Below are 21,599 nucleotides of genomic sequence, written 5' to 3'. Positions count from 1 at the left end.
TTTTTTGGGATCTCTCAGTGAAACTTGTACTTTATTTGGGATCTCTCAGTGAAACTTTACAGTACTAAGTACTTTACAAGATATTTGAAGATGAAAACACCTAATAACAAAGGTGACATTAGGTCACTACAGATTAATAAAAATTTGTTCCTCTTCTTCATTCTGGGAAAAATCTAATCTTTAAAAAGCTACCTGCATCTAAAATATTTTGAGTGTTCATGAATTGTTTGTGGTTTCTGTTATATTCATGTCATCTTCACCTGGATCCCATTCTTTTTTATTATGTCCTTCTCCTTTGCTCTTGTTAATTCCCTCATCCTCAGCTATTTGTTCTTCTAAGACTTTTTGCCCATCCCTAATTCTAGCATTACTTCCCTCATATCAAATTTCTTCCTTCATTTTTTTAATATTTAGAGTCTTATAATCTACGCAGAGTTATAAAAAATAGAAAAATAAAGTACCTATAGAATTTATATTCAAATAATTTCCTAAATGTTACTCTAATTTGAAAGCTGTTTTTCATGTTACTTTTTGTTGATGTTGTTGATTAGATAACAATACATTTAATCATGTATGTAGTCTAACTGATAACTTTTAAATATTACTTCACTGTCTTTAAAGAATTATACTTTCACTTAGTATTTAAGAAAAGAAACCTATCAGATTGCAATAATAACCTTATCTTTATAAGCAAATATTCTGTTTCAGTTCAATTAGGATATATGTATATATTAACTTATAAAAATATCATTCATTTACTATAAAAACTATTTAGAAAAGTACAATTAGAGAAAACATTGACAATGTCAAAGTGATTTTTATGTATGACTATAGAAGGTCTGAATAAATATATCTAATTCTTATTTACCAATGTTGTCACAAAGGAATATAATAATGTAATCTTAAATTAATAAATGTATTTGATGAAAGTATATAAAATAAATAAATATGTATATATATATATATTTTTTTTCTAAATGAGTATTTTATGCACTGGTGAAATACTGAATCATTTGTGCTATGGGACCAACCTTTGTGTCTGTGAGATCCATCCATGTTGCTAAATTCAATATGATTTTCATCAGCCCAGTAGAGTCTATGGTTGACATAATCTATTGTTAGTGCCATAGGTCTAGAAATCTTGGTTTCTATGACAACACTCTGATTGGTTCCATCCATTCCAACACGTCCAATGTGAGGATACTCACAGCAGTCAATCCAATACAAATACCTAGAAAAGAAAATCAATAGCCACGTTGTTTACAGACACTCAGGGAGCAAAATATCTTACAGTATTTCTCTTATTTGCTCAGCTATTCCCAAATTAATTCTTGTATCTCTCTAAATTGCAGCTTGTAAGAAGCATACTTCAATGCAAACTTTTCTTATGCTTTTTTTTTAAACGTGTAGCACACTTTGAAATATCCATATAATTTTAAACATATATTTCCTTTAGTATACAACTCATATGTATATACCATTTCTGCAAGCGTTAACAAATAATAGATGCGCAAAACTAAAGAGGTAAACCTTCAAAATGCATCTATAATGTTAGAGGAATAAAACTATCTAAATATTTTTTTTTTCTTTTGTGTTTTACCTATGAAAAATTCAAAATGAATTACGGAGAAGTACATTATATTTTCTTGAATGTTCATTGTCCAGTGTGGTAGCCACTAGCCAATTGTGACTCTTTAAATTTAAGTTAATTAAAATCATATAAAATTAAGTGAATTCCAAAAGTGAAAAATAATTTCCTCCATTAAATACTATTAACAAAGTACTGCAGATTCTTAGAGGTGAATAGTAATGTTTTTGAGGTCATTAAGTAAATTATGAATTTCAAATGGTCTGAGCTCCATGTAATAGCGAATATCTTTTGTTTGTATTCTGAACATTTTATTTGGCTAATCTTATCATCATCTTGAACCAAGATACCACGAAGAAGAGGAAGAGCATATTTCACGGAGTCCAACATCTGTTACATCACTCTCAGTAAGTTCACTGAGAGTTTGAGGCCTGAAATCCTCTCCCTGACATTCAAATTCTTCATTATTAGACACAGACTTTTCCAATTTACTTCCCACTATTGAAATGTATGAACTGAGGTCTAGTGGGAGTACTTATAGTCCTACATTTTCACTTTTTTGCATTTATCATATCATTTGCCTTGCTCCTGCCTCTTCAATTATACAGATATTGTGAATCAGACATAATTCATATTGTCCCCTCTGTTCTCCACAAATTCTTCTCTGATTTGTGTCAGTTCATGTTTTTCAAGGTAGGTTACAAGATTATATATATCTGAGAAATGGTTTGTTAAGCAAAGTAAGCATCATCTTGTTAATTATAGGATTTTTCAGAGCTTTTAATACGCTATATGATATAATGACTCTCTAAGAGGGAGCTAAAATATCCTTTTTTTATCACATAGTTTTGGGTAACTAAATTTATTTTCTTAGAGCAGTTCACAGGAAACACACTTTAGGAAACTGTGCTTTAGCCCCTTCCGGTCTACAGAATTTCTTTATCACATGTATAATTGAACAACACATATATCATGCACATAGGAATCCACAAAGCAGTAATGATGTAGGTTCTCAGGCTTCAGAATCAGAGAACCTAACTCGATAAATCAGTTGGTGGAACATCTCTGATAAACCCCAAAGCCGTGCTTAAGTGGATTGAGAAACATATCGTGAAACAATGATTCACTGAGGCTATAATATGTGTCAGACATTGCTTAGTACTGGGAACACAGAGGTAAACAGATATGATTTTTGCCATCAAAGATCTCTCAGTGAATACAATAGAGGTGAATGTAAAACAAATGAAAAAATTAAAGCATATTATGATAAAACTACTTTACAATGGAGGCACAAAAGAAGGAATGACAATTTTACCTAGATGGAAAAAAGCATGAAAAATCTTATTTTCATAACTACCTTATAAATTTCTTGATAACAGCGATCTTTTATCTCTTTCAGAATTTAGAATAAAGTATAACTTAATTAAAGATTTTAATGCTGCAACAGGTCTTGAAGATCACGTAGTTTCAGGCCTTCATTCCACTGACAAACTGAGACCATAAAATATTATGAGCTTTGTCCGAGTCTGTTACGATAGTGATAAAGCTGGAACAAGGGCTCAGGTCCCTAGATTTATAGACTAGCTTGTTTTAAATGTATTTTTTTATATTTAAGATAAAATTCATGTTCCATTAATGATGTTGTCTAGCTTTTTTTTTTCTAAGCAACACTATGTAGAGCCTTAAAAGCAAAAAAGGCCTAAAAACAGGTTACTTGGGTTCATATTCCAGGTCCACCCATGTGAACTTGGCACTTTAGTTAGCCTCCCCTGAGCCTGGATTTACTCATATGTTCAAAAGTGATAATAGTAGTTTCTCCTCACGGAGTCACTGTAAGGAATAAAAGAGAGAACACAGGGAACAAACTTGGAACATTTACGAACATGTAGTTAAGTATTCAGCAAATATTAACTATTATTATTTTACTTGCACTAGCTACACAATATATGCATTCATACTGGTTTAGTGATAACTGTCTAATAAATTACTTATTGCATCTGGATTGTATGTATGTTATTACATGATTTGCCTGGATTTTATCATGCGTGTTATTACCTGATTTACCTATTTAAGTATCCATCAATTAGAAGAATATTATAAAAATGTTTTACTGTATTGAAGGAAAGCACAGTTTAACTGTATTCAGTATAAAGGAGCCTTCATAAGCACAGAATTTACTGTGCATCTCTCCTTATGGGTAGCTAACTTGCGATGACTAAATTTCATTTCCTTTTCCATACTTAAGCCTCATTACTATACATTTAAGTTTCTCAAAAAGCCTATACAAGACATTCTGGTCATTTTAACATCTAAAATGCAACCTGCCAAATATTATCCAAGTACAAAAGTTGTTGTAAATAATTAATGCTGAAAAATGAAAAGTTCAGTGAAAATGTCAAAAGGAGAGTCTTAAATTTCACCCATATGATATGTAATATTTACCTAAGATCACATACGAAAAATCTCAGCTCCAAATAATAGCTATTCTGTAAGTTATAACCAAGAGTAAACATATAAAAGAATGTCTTCTTGTAACCATAACAACAGGCTTTTGTGATTCCTGAGGATGTCTTTTATAGTTGAATCTGATACATTATATTTCTTTAAAACAAATTAAAATAGAAGTCTGCTATCAGTTTTCACTTTTTTTTTTCTGAATTCAGGGAACATATTTAGAGAAATTTCTTCCAGTTGGAATTATTTCTGATTTTGAATTATAAAATTAATTTTTAATGTTCATTCCCTGTGTGTTTTTGCCTAAATATGGGATTATAGGCTTAAAAATTGGTAGGAAAAAGGTGGGAATTTTTAATGTGACGGCTTAGCTTAATGAAATATTTCTGTTTTTCCCCACAGCAATAAAAAACTGAGTTTTCTTTCCTTATACTATTTTCATTCCCTCACAACAAAGGTTCCCTTTGTTATGACTCTTTTCTTTGAAACATGCAGGTTGTTTACATACCAATAAATTGGTTTCTGCATAGATGCAGGTGCAATGCCCCTGCAAACTACAATCCTATGGTTTGTGTATATCCAGTAGCCTATTTATTATTACCTTCAACAGTAAATTTAACAGTTTCTATGTTAGGCACAAACAGTAATTAAGCCATGGCCTTTCTGTTAAAGGAATTCACTTTCTAGATGGAGAGAGAAACATTTACACCAATAATAGTCACGTAATGTTACATGTTCAATATGTGGTGGTTACTGAGGCGTAATTGGGGAACTTTCACAGAGGAAGTGATATTTTTTGCTGTTGTTGAAAAAATAAGAAGTTATTCTAACTGGAGGAAAAGCACAGGAGCATTGTAGAAAGTAAGAATAGCATCAGCCAAGATATAGAAGCACAAAATGTGTCTTTTCCAAATGTATTTGCACTTCCAATATCCATATTAACAATAGTGGATAGAGAGTCTGAGTATATAAAGTGTTCTTCGACATACTCTCATTAAAGGTATTTCAAAGTCAAAATAGAACCCAGTATTATTTTCTTGTGATATTGCTAATAGACTATTAGAAAAGGAAAATAAATAAAAATATGTTTTAAAAATAAGGCATGCATATAGCTGATTCACTTTGTTATACAGCAGAAACTAACACAACACTGTAAAGCAAGTATACTACAATAAAGATGTTGAAAAAAAAAAAACGCATGCTTATAATGATTAGGCAGTTTTATTTCCCAAAAAACTCATATTATCTGTAGTAACTTAAAATTTTATAAAAAGGTAAATTGTTAAAATGGAAAAAAACTATTTTTTTTCTTATGCCGTGTTTGGATGGCTCTTGGAAAACCTGCTCACAACCCAAGATAACTTTGTTACTGGAAACTCTAATGTGATGTATGTAATAGGGAAAAGAGCTGACCAAAATTTGGAAACTGGATTAAATCCCCAGTTAAAAATCGTATTACAGTACCTAAATGATCCTGAGAAAGTTACTTAGCCACTTTGAGGCTGAATGTTCTTACTTGTACTAAAAGTATAATAATAAAAATACTCGTATCTTTTTTAGAGACTCTGAGTAAACAGTACAAGCATCTAAAGTGATAAAACACAGAGATAGTTTTCTAATTCACAAAATGCTATAGAAGTGATATTGATCATCATTATCATTATTATTATTATATGGGACCCCCAATCCCAGTAGGTCCTTCCCCTTTCTTATATCTGCCCCTTTTCCTCTGTTCCTCATATTCCGAGGAAATCATTTTTCTATTTACCTGTTTGCCCAAGCCATAAGCCTCATAAGGTTTGTTTTGTTGTTGTTGTGTTGTATTACATTCTGACTTATTCCTAGCTCTTTTTTACGCTGTAAAGTGAACCGGTATCAAAGTTCTGCAATTTTATATACTTAATTTGCTCCCTTCATATGACTAATTTTCAGTTCCTTGGATATGCCTTGCTCTCCTATGTGTCTTTGCTTTCCCATAAAGCTTCTTCTTTTTGCCTGAAATGACTTCTGCTCTGAAATGTACCACATAACCTGGCTAATTCTTACTTCACCAGTCTTGTCCAGGAAGATTTCACTGACCCCATTTGAGATAGAAACATTTTCTGTTTTCTCCACTTCATGAGTTATTGTATTATATGATAATTATTTGCTTATCTGCCTACTCACTGGACTGTGAAATACTTGGAGACAAGGGTTGTGCCTTTTATTTTTATATTATACCTAGAACAGTGGCAGATATATACTAGATGCTAGAGAAATATGAGTTGAATAAATGAATAAGCAGATGAATTTATTTTCTGTTAAACAGTCATATCATACATTTACTTTAATGTCTATCATCATGGTTTTTTGTTATGCTGAAGTGGCATCTTAAAGATAAAATTATGCTCAGCACAGTTTTAACATTATATTTCTATTCTACTTTAAAATGCATCTATATCTATGTCTCTTCTGTATAAATGACAACTTTTATAAATCTTATATGTAAATGATATTAATTACCCAAAATTTATGATTAAATAAATTTTAATTTATTTACATTGATTTAGTACATTGATTCCCAATCAATAAAAGAATGATTGGGATCATTGGATTTCAGCTGAACTTAAATGTAATAGCCAGGAAAATGATCTGTCTACTTGTATCTTCTTTACCATTCTTACTAACCAGCATATCTAAATTGGTGCTGTGACAACTGGCATACTACCATTATAAGAAAGGACCCCCAAGCTACCTTCTAAACGTTTAGTCGCTTTACTGCATTAGATAGTCCAATGATCTTTATCTTCCCTTAAATAATCCTTACCCTATTCCTCACGACAGAATATCGCGACAGAAATCACCTTCTCAAGGAAAGAGAGGTCAGTAGTATTGGCATATTCAAAACATATGCAAATCACAATGGCAATCTGACACAGAAAGGCTCAATTGCATTTTTATTAAATAATCTTACAATTTGAGCTGCCATTTTTGAAGCAAGATTGCACAATATTTTAGACAGCTATGGCATTTTCACCCTGAAGCTCATCTCATAAAAGCTAAAATCCAAGTCGCCCTATTGTCTTACTCTGGGGAACTAGGAAAACAGTATGAACAAAAAGGTGTCATTAAATTTTATCTGTTGGAATCTGTTTATCTGCTCTGTGGCTTTAATTGTTTCATAAAAAGATCTAATTTGTATGTTTCTTGGGTTATAATCTGCCATTCCATATCATAACCCAAATATTATTTAAAAATGAAATCAAAGGAGTCTCCCATAATATCTACAATAATTTAGTACTTCATTGTTTTAATTGACACTTTTGGTGGCTGGGTTTATGTTGACGATAACTTAAGACTGCTGTCAGTTTATGGGATAATAACTATAACCTGGGAGAAATAAAACTTAAAGCTAAATTCAGCTGTGTTCACTATGCTAGCATACAATTTTTGCTTTATAACTAGGAAATTCCATAATACTGGTATTATTAACAGATAAAGTTTCTTTCATTTGGAAAATGAAGCATCTTGAAAATTATTGGATGCGAAGCTAAGATAGCCATACTGATTTTGAAGAAAAGGACAATGGACACATTAAAATAAATATCTTCTGATAAAATACCAAAGGACTCAAACATTCATATTCTTATGAATGAATAATGACGATAGCCAAATTTAGTATATCTGGCCATTATTTCTTGAAACATTTATAGAAACAGACGCTCTTGTAACTCTGTTTCAGTTAAAATAGAATTGACACTCTTCTGTTGCTATGGTAAAGAAAATATTTTAAAAGGTAACAAAATAGTTACATAATTATATTGCAAAAATTTTAAACTTGCACCATTACCTTGGAAACAGAGTAGTATTTACAGTACAAGTCTTCTACTATTAGGTACTGCTTTTACCCAAATTAATATTTAAAATCAAGCTCCATGCATACTATGATATGATCACTTTGCCAATTATTAACATGAGACCAAAAATCAGAGATACACTATATTAACAAGAAGCAAAATCTAATTATTGCATATGGTATGATAAAACAGTGATTTGGTAAAACACTTTATGGGAAATTAATTTAGACAGCAGAAAATTTAGAGCACTAGAGTTAGCATAATACTTGTTACTGTAAATGTGTCCTATTTTTAAAAAGCAAATTTAACAAACATGTTCAATAGGTTGAACTTCTACAGAGATCATTTTGGAGTATGTAATCACTCAAATTGTAGTGTAAAAAAAAAAAAAGAAAGACATGCCTTCTCTACCTACCAAAACAACATAATTGAAAGTGAATGATAACGGTCATAATCTATAGAACTTTAGCAAACAGCTTTTGACACCTAAATGTGTGTTCATCCCTCATCTGAGATATCCAGCCAGATGTCCTTGATCCTTATGATGACTTGTTCTTCATTCTCCCAGAGAAATGCAAAGGAAACCCAACTCTAATATGAATCTTTCCCGATATTCCCCCTATGCTTTTCCCTCTGAATACATAGATAATGCACCCTGTTATTTATTATTCATGGATGCTACTTAAGTCTCCTGCTCTAAAGTGGTTTAGGAATTACATCATCTCTATTCACGACTACTACAAATACTACAAAACAGGATCCAAGAGTTTGTGCTTCGCCTGTCTTTCCTCCAAGATTTAAACACATTAGAATTCGGATAAATCTGTATGTTTTATTCATTTCAAAAATACATTTATTGATTAGTTAGAAAAAGAGTTGTGTTTAAAACCTTAAAAAAATACTTGCTCTAAAATCCCATCACTTTAATTTTTTTCTTAAAAAAATTTGTGATAGTCACATTTCTTTTTTTTTTTTTTTTAAGTTGTTTTGATGTGGACAATTTTTAAAGTATTTATTGAATTTGTTACAATACTGCTTCTGTTTTATGTTTTGGTTTTTTGGTCACGAGACATGTGGGAATCTCAGCTCCCCAACCAGGGATCAAACCTGCACCCCCTGCATTGGAAGGTGAAGTCTTAACCACTGGACCACCAGGGAAATCCCTGTTATAGTCACATTTCTCTTTTTGATTTCTCAATAAAAATTTCTACACATTTACACTTTTCATGGGTTCCCATGTTAAAATCTATAGACCAGGATTTACCATATTGGACATAATCCACAGTCTTAATCTTTAAGATTTTCAATGTTTGTTACAAACCCAGCACGAGGATCTAAAGACAGGTCCCTGGGAAACTTCAGCCTTTTGCTAACAAGTATAGTAGGGTATAAGCCATTGAGTTTGGATACTTCAATGATCCTTTTTTCTGTGTCAGACCAATAGAGGTTTTTTCCAATCCAATCGACAGCAAGTGCACTGGGGACAGCTGTGTTATGCACTACCTAACAAAATAAGAATTTAAAAAGTTAACAGTGTAAACGCCTAGAATAAGAACTAAGCAATTGCTTCTTGATTTTTTTCAGAGACACAGAATTGTATTTAAACATTTGAAATGGAATTTAGATAAGCACAAAACATAGAACAATTTACCTAATAAAATTACTTACTTGTTTATGAGAAATTACCCAATATGTAATCAAGACCCCTAGAAATTCCATAAAGGTTTAAGAAAGAAACACCAAAATAAAAGGCTCTTGGATGGTTACACAGTTGTTTATCACATTTTCATTATAGTTTCCTTCTCCTCTCAAAATTTTGGGCAAAAAATTCTATCACAGGCAGAGACACACAAGCACAAAATAATTATTGATATTATTTATTAATAACAGGTTCTTGGGGAGATATCAATAGCATTCACCACTCCCCCAACTGTTCTTGCCCTATTTAAATTATCTACTACAAAGAGAGGAAAAAAATACAGGCAAGAACATACATTAAGTATTTCACCCAACCAAAGGGAAGTAAAAATATACTCATTCAACTGCTGTGCTCAATTGTAACCTATGTCAATATCAAATATAATAAGGATATAGGCTTTGTATGCACAAATATGCTGCATATAAAATAACCAATAGCAGTTATTCTGAACTCCCTGTACCCAACCTACTGATTGTTTTGGCATTTTTTATATATATATACATTACAAGGTTTCATTAATATTTTCAAAATTGATTGCTTCCACCAAAGCTTTCTATACAATATTATAGATGGCTACAAAAAAAGTTAAAGTAATTGAGTTCTATCTACTTGAATTTGAACTTCTTTATAATACATTTTACTATATATATACAGTGCAAATAATTTTATTTTAAAACTCAAGTTAGCATAGAAATTGTGCCAAGTAGTTCATATCTATAATGTGACACGTGTTTAATTACGATGCTGCCTACTCAGAACATTCATGATTTTACACAAATGCATTCAACTAATTCCATCTATATAGCAAGTTAATTTTAATAGTGCTATAAGTTCAATCTATAGTCTAATAATTATTTTTTTCAACTACAAATTCTCAGGCTCAACATTTTCTTTTATATAAATCAACACAATCAAATCTCAGGCACTAATCATTCAAGCCTTAAGCATCCATCACATTTTCTAGGGTTGTGAATAAGGTTTCAAATTTTATTTATTCAATTTGATTTTTACCTTATTGCAAGTAATAGTGTTATAATGAAACATAAGGATAAAAACCTCCAATTTCATATTTAAAGTATATATTAACCTACACTGTACAAACATGAAATTCAAACCAACCTAATACATTCTATGAGTTGCATCATTACCATCAAATAACATTTTCTATTCAATTCAACCACACAAATAAAATATTGAATAATCCCATCATTGTAATATCTAGTTACCTTAACATCACTTCCATTTAAACACATTCTGTTTATGCGACTGCCATTGGGTCGACTAGAATCAATCCAATAGATAAATTCTTCTCTGTAATCAAAGTCTATACCAATAACATTGTTTAATCCCTAAAAATAAAAAAGAATATGTTGGAATAATAGTTAATAGAAATTGTTTTAAAATGATTAAGGAATTCATAAGAATCAGTATTTCCCTTTGAATCTAAGTAGTTACAGTTTTACAATAAATAGCATTTGTGAGAATACCAATTCTTTATAAAAGCATTATATATTTACATTTTTTCTATACCATACACTTAAGATGTTACATAATTTATTGTATTTGAAAATATTTTCCAAGTAGGAAAAATTTTGGAATGTTTATAGCTAATGGTTTAAGTAAATAGCCAGTAACATGGAAACAATTGCTTTTAGAGAGATAAAGGAAAAGAGTCTCACTTTAAGTTAATATTAAATATAAATCTGATGCCATTATGAGCACACATCTAAATTGGAAAGGTAGACGACCCCCAATAATTTAAGATGAGCTCTTGATAGATATCTGATGAAAGTCAGAAAAGAAGGTTTAAAAATTTTACTTTTCCCAAAAGCCTTTGTCTCAACAACGTAACAACGTTCTCTTTTTTTCTCATGCTTCAAGTAGCCCATTAGGCAATAGTGCCATATTAGAATTTAAAAGTTAAAACCTTAGGTGAGTATTTGACCAAAGAGGAACTGGGTAGTCAACATCTTTTTATTCCACATGGTAGAAATGTGAGGAAATCCCTCCCTTCACACTCACAATTAATGCACTTTTTAGCAGGTAACAAAACTGAACATGAATTCAGCTGATGGGTTTCTGGATACTATAGCTCTTTGGTTTGGCAGTTCCACTGTTTCAGTGATTTGATTTGAGGATTGTACATCAGGATCTGAGAATTTTCTTAGCTGTTGAGTTTTCCAAATGAGTGCTTAGAGATTGGTTTAATTTTGACCTATTGTTACTGCTCATAGATTCACTACCCCAATGGACTAACAAAACTTGGATCAAGATTTCAATTATGTTAACTTGCTTTAAGAGTTGAATATTTTATTAATATATAAACTCGTGCTAAAAAATAATTGACACCATAGACACTTGGCAAAGCCCCAGAGATCTTTGTCATATCTCTGTATCTGTTTTAAGTTTTTTACATCAATATTCAAGTTGTCGTTGTCTCAAATTGTTTTAGGGGTCGCTTAAGAGTACTTATAGTCCTATAAGTAAGGATTAGCATCTTCAAGGAGATAGTTTTGTTTGTTTGTTTGTTTTGTGGTTTGCTTCAGTTTGGTTTGGGGAAGGATGGTTGTTCCCAATTCTGAGTTCCATTTCCACATCTATACTCAGAATTCAAAATTTTATAATAACATTGAGTCAGAGATACATAATTTTTTTTTTAAATAAAACTCAGGCCAAAGCTAAATTAGTGCTGTTCAGATTTTATTTCTTTCCAATGATCTCCAAGACTAAGGATGACCTATGTATCAGTATTTGCAACAACTCAGAGAAGGTTCTTGCAAATACTGATTTTTTCTTCTCTTAGCCAGGCTAAATTCTAGCGGTGATGGTGCTAAAATCATAGGTTCAAATCTTATGCTTTTATTTGGCTTAAAAGGAGCAATCTCCTTTTCTTCAGCTCTAGATTATAAAGTTAACCTGCAATCACTTAACCCCACTATGCCCAGATGAATAAATGCAAGTATACATCTTACTGACAGCATCACTAATCAAGAATAATGATTATAAATGCTAAAAAAAATGCAACTAATATTCAGTCTCAGATTCAAAAGATTCATTAATTATTCATTCACACCCTAATAACTGGAGAACTACTTAACTAAATACGTGTAAGCATTCATATCTAAAAAGTCATCTATGCACAATCGAGGTTCTAAAATATAAACTGAATGGATTCCAAGTTCTGTAGAGGGTTTAATAAATTCATTTCAATAGTAGTCTACAATATTCTTTCTGTTCAAATGCTTTTTTCACTGGAAGAATAAGGTAAATGGGTTAGGGTTCTGTGATGGCCTGGCAATTCAGATGGGTATATTAGAGCTCTATAGGGAAAAGATGGGAGAGAAACTTGTCTCTGAGCTTAGCAAAGATTTACCCACAATACCCAGTCATGGCAGAATTATCCTATTCCTTTCTTTACAATAATCAATTTAGATAATGAAAATCCAATTCCAAATTTAGCAAGTCAACTACAATAAATTAAAGCCATGAATGCAGAGAAATTGAAGCTCTGAATTCTGACATATCTTTCCAGCCAAACTGGTCATTTTTCTACAGCTTTACCCTTAATCCCTTCAGAAAAGAGTGTAAAGCTCTCTCTACAGAATCATATGCAAGGAACATTAAAACAGCCAAGGGCATGGTCAAAATTATGTCTAAAAACTAGAGTCATCCCAGTGGTTTCAGAGCTGAAAATTGGTTTCATCAAAATCCTATTTGCTTCTTTTATTTCTGTGGCTGAAGATTTGCACCCTTTGGTTCAAGATGATTAATTTAGGAAATTGTGTTTTGTTTCTCTATACAATTTTACTGGAATAAAAGTCACTGCTAGAATTGAATTGGATAACATATTGGAAAGCTACTTGATTTTCATTTCTAAAATCCATGTTATTAAAGTACATTTTCTAAACGTGTTGTACGAATTTAAGTTATAGCTGTCTTAGCTACAACTATGTTTTAGAATATATAGGGTAAAAACATTCTACCAGTTGTTATAATTTTATGCTATAAAGCTTCATGAGATTGTTACTAAATACGATAAAGAGAATAAAATTTAAGATACTAGGATAAATTGTTCTTCCTAATTATTTACACACAGAATTCCCAAATAATTAAGGCACGGATGTTGTCTTTTCATTTATTTTTGACTGAGAGAAAATGTGGAGAAACAATTACTGCTATTTTCTACTTCACTCTGCATATGTAGACAAAATCTTTGAGGAAGAAATTGGTTTTTACCACCTTGAACTCCTTGAAAATTTCTGTAATGCCATGATGAAATTGTGGTTAAAAATAAGTTTCCTACCAAAAATGACATATTTCAAGCAGCCCATAAGCAAAACTTTAAGGCTTGTCTTTAGTTTCTTGGGTCTTTACATCCTTACTCAGTGGTCACCACTAACAAATGCTCTCCAAAGACACAGGTGTTCAGGGTCCTCGTGCATGTCCTTATCTTCCTCACTCCCTCCTTATTTCCATAAACTGCACTAAGAAACTGTTTGAAATTCATCCCCACTTATGTACTAGTGATTGGCAATAGTCTAAAGTTACATCACCAGGAAAAAAACACTAGGAATGTGAGCATTAAAATGGTTTGGTTGTATGAAATAGACTTACATAATGCGTGGAGATAAAAATCATTTTGGTCCCTTAAGAACAATCCCTGATAATATATTAGCCATGAAAGACAAAAAAAAAAAAAAAAAAAAAAGGATAGCAGTAGAAATGTCTTGAGCCACAGGGTTGGAAAATAAAGCAAGGAGCTACCACTGAACCTCTGTTATAGTTCTTTCATGAAGATCATAAATATTGTTGCTATATTAGTTAAATTTGTGGTTCAGCTGAGCTTATAGAGTATTCTAAAAAGAAAACTTTCTCACTTTGAGATAGCACAGTCTAAAAGGAAGAAATGCTAAAAACAAAAGAAAGCAAAACAAAAACAAAAAACTTATTAAAGAGAAAATAAACATGTCCCTTTTCCAGAGACTATACAAGAAAATCAATAGCTTGCACACCTAACTTGGAAGGTTTAGAAAGGGTATGGAGACATATACTTAAGAGAAAGAGATAATTTTCAATATTTTGTAAGTTTGATATAAGCTTAAAGTTATACTGCACTGGAAAAAAATAAATTAATGCAGAAAACCATTTGGGAAACAAACACTTTTTCATTTTAAAGCAGTTATGTAAATTTAAACTATCTCCCTATGGGTATTACTCATCTCTTAAAGATATAGTCATCTAATTCTTGTATTTTAAATAGACTTCTGTTTAGATTTTACAAACAACATGAAAATATTTTGTATTTTACCCAATCTCTTAAGGTGCATAATTAGAGAAAGAGGCAGTATGATACAGTGGATATTGGTGGCACACTCCAAACTCAAGAGCAAGAATCTAAACCTCACAGACATTCCTGAATAAGACAAGTATGCATGTGGTAAGCACACGGAAAGTTGGAGCATGCTGGTGAATTGAGAGCATGGGCATAAATCACAGTGGCAGCTGCTACCCAGCTTGGATTGTGTCCATTCAGGGATGTGAACCCAGCAATGCTACACCTTCCTATTTTTTCATGAGTAGCCAGAAATCTGGATTTTCATGTGAAATTTTCATTTTCAATTTGTGACTTAGAGAGAAGCTGCAAAATCCAATTCTGTGGGGAACAGTAAACATCACACTTGCTAATGAATATCTGCGCTTAAAGTAAGACTAAATTCTTAAGCAATATGAATGAAACTCTAACTATAGCAATGGAGGTACCCAGGAGTGAGTGGAAAAATATCTTTAGTTAAGTATTCTTTATGTTGCTGAAAAATCAACACATGAATGGACTTCATCTAATGCCTAGTGCTGGCATAAACATACTACAAGAACAAGAAATATCTTTATTTTTGGCACACTTGTTCTAGAGAGTGCTATCACATATTCATGTCACTATTGCACAGTTTGGGGCAAAGAGAAATTTGCAGCAGGACAGATACAAGCCACATCTTTCCAAAGAAGCTACTTCTCCTGACGATCAAAGATATGCTAAAACTAACTGTGATTTCTCTAGTCAATGTAATAATCAGTCTAGTTTTAATGATTTGATTTTATGATACTTTCACTGCAGACTGGGAGGGAAAAAAAAAGTTGAGGGAAGCAATTCATATTTCCATCCTGTCATAAAGGGAAATCATTCCTTTCATCTCAGATAGTATATATGAGTAAACTCTGACAACAGAACTTAAGCGTCAAAATGGATCAGTAGCCCAGAGTCTCTTGAAGTAGGTGGGTTGAGGGATGAAAAGGATAAGGCTGAATATACGCACCTCATAACCTTTTAACCATGACTGGATTATAATCGTACTTTTGCTCCCTAGCTAATTCCAAATTTTAAAGGCTAGGGATCATCAATCCCATATTATTCCTTAGTTCTAAGAACAGAAACTTGAGGTTCTGGAAAAGATGTTTATTTTTAAATCCCAAGGGTTGTGGGTCCGGGGGGACCATCTGGGTAATGCACAACTACCTTAAAAGAGATTTTATACCTTCCCTAGACTAGCTGTTCTTAAGAGAGTTTTTTCCTTGCATTAGCTATGGTTTGCATCTTCTACTTTCTTGGATATGGTGTGATGTCACAAATTGGAGGCATCACCTGGACAATTCAAACAGAACAAAGTTTATGGCAATCTTATATGCATACATGCATGGATCCATGAATACATGCTTCAGAAGTTCTAATTATGAGGTATTGCTACAGCTCTAATGCATATCTAGAGTGACTGTATTAAATACTATGAAATCATCATGGAAATGTCATACCTGTTTTAAAAGTGTGTAGTTGGAGCCATCAGTGCTAATTTTCCTTATCTCATGATGATCAGCAAGAATTAGAAAAGGTTCTTCATCTAAATACCAAGACAAGAAACATATTAGACTTTAGTATTTATGGTTTTCAACTCTGCTTAGTCTCAGTTTAGTTACTACAGCGATGCAAGTTCAAATGCAGTGCCCTCTGGTAGATTAATGGTTAAAAAATTCGTCCTGAGCACTTCTACCGATAACAATATGAAAAGAAAGCAGATGCCTGTGCAGTACAGAAAATCTAGACAATTCCAAATCCCTCTCTTTCCCTCAGTCTTCTTGAATGTTAAATTATCTAATTTATTTGAAATTAGTGGAAAACACCTGCTGTTAAAATCTTATTTTTTATCGTTCCTTTTTTTTTTATTGGAATATAGTTGATTTACAATGTTGTGTTAATTTGAGGTATACAGCAAAGTGAATCAGTTATACATATACATATATCCACTTTTTTTTTAGATTCTTTTCCCATATAGGTCATTACAGAGTATTGAGCAGAGTTCCCTGTGCTATACAGTAGGTTCTTATTAGTTATCTACTTTACATATAGTAGTGTGTACATGTCAATCCCAATCTCTCAAATGGTACAAATGAACTTATTTACAAAACAGAAATAGACACACAGATGTAGAAAACAAACCTATGGTTACCAGGGGGAAAGGGGTGGAGGGAAGGATAAAAATCTTATTTTTAAATGAATTTCAGAGAAGGATAATCTGCACCTATCTTAGAAGCCTACAGTACAGCTAAACATTCCTATAACCAGAAAATTCTTTCTTGATAATCAAATAACCAGCTTATGCTCTCTGAATAACTTCAGTGAAAACCAAGAGTTTCACTGCCTACATACACATTTTTCATCTGCCTGGAAGCTTCTTTTAAGTAAGAGTCTATTTCCTTCTTATCTGTCCAACATGCTTTAGTATATTATTTGTTCTAGAATCTAGGAAAGATAATAAAAATAATCTAACCATGCTTCATGTATGTAAAGATCAAACTCTTTTTAAACATCTTTGTTTCTAAGATGCATTCATACACTTAGATGCCTGGTAAGCAAATTTAATGTCAGCATAAATTAGAAAAAAACAATGAAAAAGGTAGCCACTTTACGTGATTAAATGAGGACTTTATTGTAAATCATTTATTGTTATAGAGTTATTGCCCTGTTTAATTTATGTTCAAACTTATTATTTTCTTCCTTTTAGCCTTTAGTTTTACAGTATATGTATAATACATAGGGCACTATACTCTGTTTTAGCATACTCTGTGTCAGAGATTAGAAATGTGTGTCACAGATGCTGGACATCACCTTCTACCAGTGATGGCAGCACCTCTAATCATTCCAGTCTTCCTGTTGAGGGTAAATAGAGACTCAGAACCCTACTCAAAAGAGTTGTCTCTCAAGTTAAAGTTGCTTTGCCATCCTATCAATATAGTTCTACATTCATAAATGTTAAATTAATCAGTCATGTTCTACCTCAATACTTAGGCAGTTCTGTTCTTTACAACTTAAATGTAAGACCTGAAATTTGAAACTGTTAAAACGATAAAAAACAATAAAAAAGGAAAGATAAAAAATAAGATTTTAACAGCAGAGGAAACTAGAGGAAAACATAGAGAAAAATCGCCTTTACACAGGTCCTGGAAATGATTGTTTGCCTATGACACCAAAAACACAAGCAACAAAAGCAAAAATCATCAATGGGGACTACATCAAACAAAAAAGCTTCTGCAAAGCAAAAGAAACAATCAGGACTTCCCTGGTGGTGCAGTGGTTAAGAATCCGCCTGCCAATGCAGGGGACACAGGTTTGATCCCTGGTCCAGGAAGATCCCACACTCTGTGGAGCAACTAAGCTCGTGAGCCACAACTACTGAGCCCTCATGCTGCAACTACTGAAGCCCACGTGCCTAGAGCCAGTGCTGTGCAACAAGATAAGCCACCACAATGAGAAGCCCACGCACCACAACGAAGAGTAGCCCTGCTTGCCTCAACCAGAGAAAGCCCGTGCGCAGCAATGGAGACCCAACGCAGCCAAAACTAAGTAAATTAATTTAAAAAAAGAATTGACTATTAAGGAAAATTTAGAAAAAAAAAAAAAGAAACAATCAACATAATGAAAAGGCAACCTATGGAATGGGAGAAAATACTTGCAAATAATATATCTGATAAGGGGTTAATATCCAAAATATATAAATAACTCATAAAAATCAATAACAAAAAATAAACAATCTATTAAAAAATGGGCAGAGGAACTGAACAGACATTTTTCCAAAGAAAGCATACAGATGGCCAATAGGCACATGAAAAGGGGCTAAACATCTCTGAACATCAGGGAAATGCAAATCAAAACCATAATGATATATCACCTCACACCTGTTAGAATGGCTGTCACCAAAATGACAAGAGATAAATGTTGGCAGTGACTGAAGAAAAGACAAACCTTGTGCTCTTTTGGTTGGAATGTAAATTGGTGCAACCACTACAGAAAACAGAATGGAGGTTGCTCAAAAAATTAATAATAGAACTGCCATCCAGCAATCTCACTCCTGGGTATATATCCAAAGGATGTGAAAATAGTGTATCAAAGTTATATCTGTACTCCCAAATTTATTGTAGCATTATTCACAATAGCCGAGACATGGAAACAACCTAAGTGTCCATCAACAGATGAATGGGATCTGTATGGCCATGAGAAAGAATAAAATCCTGCCATTTGAGACAACATGGATGGTGCTTGAAGAATTATGCTAAGTGAAACAAGTCAAACAGAGAAAGACAAATACTCTATGATATCACTTATATGTGGAGTCTAAAAAAGCCAAACTCATAGAAACAGAGTAGAATAGTAGTTACCAAGGTCTGCACGGTGGGGAACATGGGGAGATGTTGGTTAAAGAGTACAAACTTTCAGTTGGAAGATGGATAAGTTCCGGGGGTCTGATGCACTACATTGTGATTATAGATAACTACATTGTACTACACACTTGAAAGTTGCTAAGAGAGTAGATCTTAAATGTTCTAACCACAAAAAAGAAGTGGTAATTATGTGAAGTGATGGAGATGTTAGCTACCACTACCATGGTAATCATATTACTGTATACAAGTATATCAAGTGAATGCATTGTATTACCTTAATGTTACACAATGTTATAGGTTAATTATATTTCAATAAGTTTTGGGGAAAATATCTAGCCTCTCTTCAGCAAAAGATTTATTATTCAGGGACACTCATATTTATATTAAAATTGTTATTAGTTTCTATTTATTACTTTTAATGGAAAACCACTATAGCATGGATACATGATGTAACAAGACCCAAACTAAAATGATTAGCATTCATCTCCTTTTCATAATCCTTTGTGAAAAGTTTAAAGTAATGGAAACACTGACTAGTTTTTAGATTTTATCTTTTCTTCTTATCCCATGTCACTAAATGAATGATGTAGTAAGCAGTGAGCTGGCAAAAAAAAAAAAAGTAGGCCGGCAAATAAAACAATGGGCTCCAAATAATACACAAATTTATTCAGAGATGACCATTCCAAGAATAAGTGAGTGGAATGAAAAATTGAAAAGAGTTATTTTTCCCCATAATGTGCACAATTTTAACCAGTTAAAAAACTAACTTTTTAATTCCTATCCCTTTTATTTATTTTATGAAAGTAGATGAGAAAACATCTAGTTTTTTAAATGTTGTTATCAACATAAATGTATATGAGAAACTGGCAATGCTATTTAATTGATTATACTCAATATCACAGTAAGAGGAATAGAGACATATTAGGCACCATTTTCTGCCCATTTAAGTTATTATTATACATTACTTTGTATCATTTTAATAAGCTTGATTTTCTCCCCTGATGAATCATAATTTGTTTTAATATTTTATTGAATTTTCTAATTCACAAATCAAACACACTGCTTGAAATAAACAGAAGTTTAATAATACTTGTTCAATCACTGGAAGAATTCAAATAGTCTTATATTCCTGATTTATTGTTATTGTTGTCATCATTAGTACTATTATTATTACTGACCCGTTGTTCTCCTTGGCACACATGTATGAGTGTGTGTGTGGTGTAGGGGAGAAGGAAAAAAAATATTAGGACGCTGTCACAACAGGCTCTTTAATAGCCTTGGCCAAACCTGCTCCCAAGAACCTGCGATACAGGAAGCAGTGCTAGAGAGAGTTCTTTTTACTTGTTCTCAAAATCTAGAAAACATTTAATAATTCACAAGACCCCACTGTAATGGTATTAAAAACAGAGCAGTGTGTGGACAACATGCAATATCAGAGTGACAAATTTCCATATCAAGGTAAGTAGAGGAGAATTTTGATTTCTTAGAAACAGCAAGGAGGAATGAATTCAACAAGAATAGCTACAAAATCAGATCCATACGTGTAACTGAGGCTGGCTCAGTGGACAAGTTCAATTCGATACCTGAGAGTGATTTGCAGCCATTTGGGTTATCAGGTTGTATTTCATATCCATCTGTACAGAGGCACCTGTAGGTCCCATATGTATTGATGCATTGCTGGCTACACGGAAAGCCCAAAGAGCATTCATCAATGTCTACACATGTTTTACCATCATCCTTCAGTTGAAATCCAGGCCAGCATTTGCACTGGAGAATGAAAAACAAGCATAATCAATTCATATCATTGTCACTGTCTCTTGGTATTGGATATCCGTTTAGCATGATTCAAGCAATAAAATCATTTAATAATAGATAATGCCAAGTCCTTCTGTCCCCCAGAAATTAAACTTTAATAAGAATTACATATATTACATACAGTTTAAATTAAAAAAGGATTCTCTCAAATATCATCATTTGATCATCTGAGGTTGACAAGATTACAAAAGTTAACCGACATCAATCAGCAAACCATGTTGGCTAGAGAATGGCAAGGAAAACAAAACTAAACCATCAGCTTCTTCTGTTTTGTTTTTTTTCTATTGCATTATATTGTGGTTTTAGAAGACTTTAATAATCATAAGGATTAACCCTTAAGTGGAGCTCTGAGGACTACTAATATTGTCACGTATGTTATTTCATTAGAGTCTTAACAGAAATCTGTGATATATGCACAATTATTAGTTAACCCATGAGAAACCCAGAGGCACAAAGGTGAAATTGTGTAGATAAAGCCAGTAGGAGAGCTGATTCTCTCTGT

The 21,599-nt window shown here is 32.5% G+C and overlaps 1 protein-coding gene across 1 annotated transcript in view; it reads right to left on the bottom strand.

The window, feature by feature from the left end:
• The window catches only part of LRP1B (LDL receptor related protein 1B), a 1,676,205-nt gene that overhangs the window by 224,256 nt on the left and 1,430,350 nt on the right, over window positions 1-21,599 (bottom strand). The window contains exons 57-61 of the mRNA XM_068543688.1: window positions 20,866-21,049; window positions 16,382-16,467; window positions 10,804-10,926; window positions 9,200-9,381; window positions 1,032-1,231 (exon numbers count right to left, since the gene is read on the bottom strand). Of these exons, the coding sequence (XP_068399789.1) occupies window positions 1,032-1,231; window positions 9,200-9,381; window positions 10,804-10,926; window positions 16,382-16,467; window positions 20,866-21,049 (775 nt within the window). The remainder of the gene's footprint in view (window positions 1-1,031; window positions 1,232-9,199; window positions 9,382-10,803; window positions 10,927-16,381; window positions 16,468-20,865; window positions 21,050-21,599) is intronic.

This window comes from Eschrichtius robustus, chromosome 5 (assembly GCF_028021215.1).
Source record: "Eschrichtius robustus isolate mEscRob2 chromosome 5, mEscRob2.pri, whole genome shotgun sequence".
Lineage (NCBI taxonomy): Eukaryota > Metazoa > Chordata > Mammalia > Artiodactyla > Eschrichtiidae > Eschrichtius > Eschrichtius robustus.
The sequence above is the reverse complement of the archived record's forward strand: the minus strand, read 5'-3'. Positions and strand labels throughout refer to the sequence as shown.